The 6,000-nt window shown below is 61.1% G+C and overlaps 1 protein-coding gene across 4 annotated transcripts in view; it reads right to left on the bottom strand.

Moving 5' to 3' along the window:
• Window positions 1-249: 249 nt before the first annotated feature.
• The window catches only part of FBXO31 (F-box protein 31), a 44,342-nt gene continuing 38,591 nt past the window's right edge, over window positions 250-6,000 (bottom strand). For all 4 annotated transcript variants that reach the window (XM_082862656.1, XM_082862657.1, XM_082862658.1 and 1 more), the window contains 2 exons: window positions 5,025-5,386; window positions 250-3,074 (listed from right to left, as the gene is read on the bottom strand). In XM_082862656.1, the coding sequence (XP_082718782.1) occupies window positions 2,852-3,074; window positions 5,025-5,386 (585 nt within the window). In that variant the 3' untranslated portion in view covers window positions 250-2,851. The remainder of the gene's footprint in view (window positions 3,075-5,024; window positions 5,387-6,000) is intronic.

Raw genomic sequence — 6,000 nt, 5'->3', positions numbered from 1 at the left:
CAGGGACGCAGGCACCTGGCACTGAGCAGCCTGGTGTCGGGGCAGGAGGGGGCAAGGGGCAGAGCAGGGCGGCTGTGGCTGTGAGCACCTGCCACAGTGAGCTGGACTGTATTGGAGGAGGGGCCAGGCCCACGTCCCACGGCCAAAAAATAAGGTCATTTCCCACAGCCTCACACCAAAAAACGCTCAGCCCCAACAGGGAAAATCGCCAGGGACCCGTGTCTGAAATCTCCAATCACATCATTTCCAATCGACTAGCAGAGCGTGGAGCCCGCCCAGGTACACAGAGGTGCACCTGAGCTTCCTTCCCCAACCTCACGGCAGCAAAGTGGCAGTGAAGGCGGTGCCAACCATGGGAAACATCTAAAGACCCTCCGAGGTCCACCCACCACCCCCAGATCAAGCCCCACGTGGACGCTGCCAGCCCCTAACCTGGGTCGAGTGCACCACTGGAACCTGCTTTTTCAAAAGCCCAGTTGCCTTTAGGCCTCGGACAACGACGTCAGCCTTTTTGAATCCTCGCCTACAAGTTAACTGGTTGGAAGTTCCCCTCCTGAGCTGGTTGACCGTCTGCCAGGAAGGGGAGCGGCCAGTGCCGGCTTTGTGCACAGAACCGCCACTGTCCCTACACCTCACCTACTGACATCAAGAGCTGGCTGAGCACGGGTCAGACTGGGAGACCTCTGCATGACCGGCTGTGCGGATGACAAGCCCTCACCCTTCATTGCTGCTGACCTGCCTGGCGTCACCCCGGCCACTGCCAGCTAGACAGACCCCACCCACAGGCCCAGCGGCCCCGCCTGACACCAGACACAGAGGCCAACGTGAACGCAGCCAAGAGACCAGGGTTATTTTAGTCACTGTTAGTGGAAACCATGCGTAGGCCAGACACTAGAGGCAGAACAGCATTTGGTTTGAGACTGGTTTTTAATCAGAAGTGCTCATCTTCGATCTGTGTGCGCTTTGCAACACTGGGGGCCTCAGAGGGAGACGGTCCCTTGGCTCTGGGTAAAATACGCATTTTCTTGATTTTATTTAAACAATGATGAAATCTAGAGAGGAACAGCCTAGCCCAGCTGTCCTCCGTTTTCACGGTCCTCAAGGCTTTGCGGCCAGTCGTCACCGTTGGGGACGGCCATGCTTGGCACGAGAGAAGAACAGCCACGTTGTGAGAGGGAGGGAGCGGCCTCAGGCTCTGAGGCTCAGTCCTTCGAGAGACGAGGGAGCTGGGACCACGTTCCCACCCGACCCCGGGTCCTGCTGGAAGGGTCTGGGAGGGGGGCCTACGTGCCTCGGACGAGACGGCCGACAGTGCCCGGCGTGCCCAGGGCAGCCCCACGGAGCCTCCGGGGAGGCCCAGCCTGCGCTTCAAGGCCATGCACAGAGCTTGCTGCTTCTGTGATTCTGGGAGCAAAGGAAGGCCAGGGTCGCCAAATGTGCTGAAGCGGGGGCGGTGGGGGTTGTTGTTTTAGAAAAGGGCTGGTCAGGGAGAACGCTATCACGAGACACAGGCCACGTTTCATGGGACACCTCAGGTTGGTCTCTACATAAAGGCACCACAAAGCTGCCCCTTCCCTGGGGCCCCCGCCCCCAGTGTGAGGGCTCAGCGCAGTCCAGCCGACAAGGACGAGCAACTGGGAAGGAACAGAGTCCGTCCACCCCGGGAAGCCACACGCCCTGGTAGGCAGGTGCAGCCTGGAGGGAGGGCTGAACAGAACTCCAGCAGGTCTGTGCACAGGCACGTGGGGCTCCGCTCTTCAGGAGACAGCAAGATCAGAGCGAGCTCACAGGGGTCCCCAAATGAAGGGGTCAACGTGACACAGGGACGATGCCAGCGGAAGGGTCAGCGCCGAGGGTCTGCATGCTGGAGGCTCCCTGAGGGTCCTGGTCTCCAAAGTGCGCTCCCTACGTGCAGCGTCCAGAAAGCCCCCCCACCCCCCGCAAAGGGACGTCACGCTCACCTGGCACAACCCCTTCTGCTGCTTCGCCCCTCTCAAGAGCGGCACCTGTGTAAAGCAAGCAGGAGGAACAGACGCAGGTCATCTCAGAGGGTGCCCTGTCCTGGTTCTGAGACCAGCGGCTGCAGCTCAGGGTCTGACACCGGTGAGTGCGGGGCAGGGGCAAGGCGTGAACTAAGTGAATGCCTGTCTGAACTGCTGCAGTGAAGGTCTAGGCTCTAGAGCCTGAGAGAGGCCGGCAGGCACACCGCACCGCAGGGACCGGGGTCGGGCGGTGCTTGCAGGGCCTCCGAGCTGCTGGAAGGCCTGCAGTGGCGTTCCCTAGTGACCCGTATCACTGGCCCCATTCCACTGATTTGGAAACTGAGATCAGGGTGAAATGCCTTTGTCCAAAATCCAAGCAAGTCGGTAGAGAAGTGGGTCCCAAGCCCGACTCCCTGGAGCCCTTATTCCACACACAGTGCCCCACCTGCCCAGGCTGTGTCGAAGGCACCAAGGCCCTCTGGCTCACTTCCTGCAGAGGGGATGGTGGAGCCCACACACCTCACCCATGACCCCTTCTATCGGCTGGAGGCAACAGACTCTGTTGCGTTGTGAACCTCCCTGGAGGAGGATTTTGTTTTCCCTAGAAAATGGCCAATTTCTCCAGTTCAGTCACCTACGTGCCCTGCAGCCCGTCCTCTAAGGCGGTTTGTTCTGGTTCTGTTGTTTGTTTCAGACATGCTCAGCTTTCCCATTGCTACTGGCAGATATGTGGGCGTCCACGGAAAGCATCTGGGGAGGCCGCGCAGAGGCTCCTACGAGGAGGTGGGTGTTCCGGTCAGAGGCCGCGTCTCCTGAGCGCACACTGCTGCCCTCCCAGCCCGGGCCGCCCGCCGCGGGGCGGTGGGCCATCAGGAGGCGAGGGACTGGATGTTCTTGAGCATTTCCTCGAAGGCCTGTGGGGACGGGGCGTCCGCATTCCGGAAGGCGGCCTGGACCCTGCTGTATAGGCTGAAGGACTTCAACTCCAGCCAGATGAACCCAAAGCGATCCTCGTCGAACAGGACGAAGACCCCGGGGGTGCGCTCGGGGCTGGTGAAGCCGTGGCCGGCGATGAGGCCCGTGCCGTAGAAACTGAACAAGGACAAGAGGGAAAGCGCGGGGAGAGGGGATGAGCGGGGCCTCGAAGGCGCATGCTGGCCCAAGCCCATCACCCGTGGTCCTGGACGTTCTGGAACATTCTCCATTCCACCTCCAGGCCACTTCCACCATCTGCCAGCAGCTCTGCACAGAGGTGGGGCCCTGCGCCTTCGGGGAAGCCGGCGTTCACCCCACACAGTCGGGCTCACCCCGCCGACCACTGCTCTCTCTCTACCAGCTCACCCAACGAAAGGACGAGGGTCCCAGGCAGCCCCACCTCGTATTCTCTATCCCAAAGTACATGTCTTTATGATGCAGACCCAGGTAACAGAAATCTCAATCCCCGGGACAGTTAGGTCCACGTATGAACAACTCAAATGGAATTGATAATGATTTATTGGCATGCAACTGACATTAACCAGAAGCAGAACTTTCAAATACCCATTACAGCCAAGTTTTGAGACTCAGGCTGTAATATGTTTATTTCTTTCTTGCAAAGAACAGGTGACGAGGAGTTAGGGGCTGGCCTGAACCTCCCAATGCGTGGAATGGTGCCTGGGATGCCCAGCTCTGCCCACCATGCTGAGGCTCTGCCTGGCGGGAGGGGGACAGCAGCCCTGCGCCTGAGGGCCCATGGCTCAGAGAGTTTCGGGGGGGTGCACCAAGCTTAGACACACAGAGAAGTGTGTTGCGCAGGCACTGTGGCAGTGCCAGAGAACGCATGCGCCCCTCCTGGCCGAGCCCCTGATGTTTAGCACCGGGTGGAGGACCATCCCATGACACAGCCAGGGGCTGGGCCAGAGCTTCCAGGCCGGCGCTGCCAGAGGGCTCTGAGCTGGCCCTGAGATGCTGCAAGTTGTCAAGTTTCCCAGGGATAACAGAGCCTTTTCCTTTATGACCTTTCAAAAATTCACACATTCACTATGCGTACATCTCCCTCCAGAAAACCCAAATTCAGCCTCTTTTATCACAACTGTATTAACATGAAGAAAATGTAATGAATTTTTTCCATCAAGTCCACGCAGACGCCTAAATTCCCTTTGGGGAGCTCGGCGTGCGCCCGCCTACATGTGAAAAGCCTAGGAGACCACTGCGGGCACACGAGAGGCAGCAGATGGCCCAGAGGTAAAGAAAGAAACCTTCACACGTAACGTGACAAAGGCAGAGAAAAGTCGGCTGTAATAATCTGCCAGGAGACTGACAGGTTCCTCCCTCAATGAACCCCGAGGTGACTGTCCATGAGAACTCTCTATGGCGATGGAATGTTCTAGACCTGCGCTGTCCAACACACGAGTGGCTACTGAACACTTGAAATGTGGCCAGTGTGCCCGAGGGCCTGAATTTTCATTTTATTCTCTGTAGTTAAACTAAACAGCCCTGGAGTGCAGGGGACCGGGGCAGGGCGTGCATCTCTAAGACAGGACCGTGCAAACAGCACGCCAAGTGAGGAGCTAGCAGCAGTGGGCAGGCCCTGTCCCAGACCGGGGCCCACGGCCTCTGTGGGGAGGCTGTTAGGGCCGGGGAGAAACCACATGAAGAAATGAGGAGGCGATGAGACCCCAGGACAGGCCTTCCCTGCAAGGCCGTCCAGGACGCCGCGAGCAGGCTTTCCAGGGGAGGCGCGGGGAGGGACGCCACGGCCTGCTTTCAGTGCTGCCCGACGTTTCACCTGTCTGCCTGTCTACCTTTGATCTCAGCGGCTGTGCAGTGAGAGACGTTGGGGAGGAGGCCCGCTGCCTGGCAGCTGAGGCCCCCAGAGGGGTGAGGGGACAGGAGCCTCACAGTCTGCTCGGCCCGAGCTGGGACCCGGCCCAAGTAGGCAGAGCTTCCCCACCAGTGCAGGGCCCCCAGCGCGGGGTCGGCCCCACCCCAGGCCACCTCCCTGCCGGCCGGGCAGAGCCCCCTCCGGGAAGCCCCGTCTTGCCCGCTCCGCAGCATCCTTACCACATCCTGCAGGTCCGGGGATAGTCCTCGTTCCTCGAGCTCACGCCCACCGGCAGCACAAACGGCTGCCCCTGCCCCGACTGGGCGGGCGGCTCAGCCGCGGCCTCGGCCCCTCCATCCCCGGGCCCCTTGGCCTGCTCGGCGGGTGGCTCCGCGCAGGGCTGGGGGCTCTGCCGGCCGAGGCCCGCGGCGTCCTCAGGCCCACCTTCCTGCTGCTGCTCCTGGCGCACCTGCTCGCGCACCTCCAGGACGATGCGCGAGAGCTCGTTAAAGTCGCGGAGGCTCTCAATGTCGGGCAGGTGGATGCGGTGCCTGAGGTCGATCTCTACTGTCTGCTGCCCGGCAGGGATGTTGGGGTCACCCTGCGGAGCCAGCGGGCGGCGGTCAGCAGGCTCAGAGACCGCGGCCTCCAGCCCCGGTCACACCTCCGGCCGAGGACGCCCGCTCAGCCTTCCTACTGATTTGGCGGCAACCCCTTACAAGTCAGAAGATCCTAGAAGCCCTTACAAAGCAGCACCCAGCGCAGGCAGCCTTCTGTGAAGGACCTCTGAGGACACGGAACAACAGCACCCACGAGTGACCCTGGGAGGGCCCGCAGGCACATCTGCGCCCAAAGACCTCAGGTGGGAGCCAGCCTGCATGACAGCTGAAGAGATGCGTGGCCTAGAGAGGTCCACGGACCCTCCCCGGTCAGACGGGGGACAGGCCGGAAACACCAGCCCAGACTGTCTGCCTGGAACACGAAAGCTCCCCAGCATGAACCTGGGAGAACGCCCAGGCCCCACGGCCTGGTCCCAGGCCCTCGTCCACAGGGAGCCCGGCCAACGGAGCTGCGAGCAGTGCCCTGTGAGGACCAGGAAGAGGCCTGCTCTGCGCCTCCGCAGAGACTCCCCCCCACCACACCTGCACAGCGACAGGCGAGCACGTGGACAGCAGCCCCTAGAGCGGGTGACAGAGGGCCTGTCATCCGGGACCC

This window comes from Leucopleurus acutus, assembly GCF_964270905.1.
Source record: "Leucopleurus acutus genome assembly, chromosome: 20".
Classification (NCBI taxonomy): domain Eukaryota; kingdom Metazoa; phylum Chordata; class Mammalia; order Artiodactyla; family Delphinidae; genus Leucopleurus; species Leucopleurus acutus.
The sequence above is the reverse complement of the archived record's forward strand: the minus strand, read 5'-3'. Positions and strand labels throughout refer to the sequence as shown.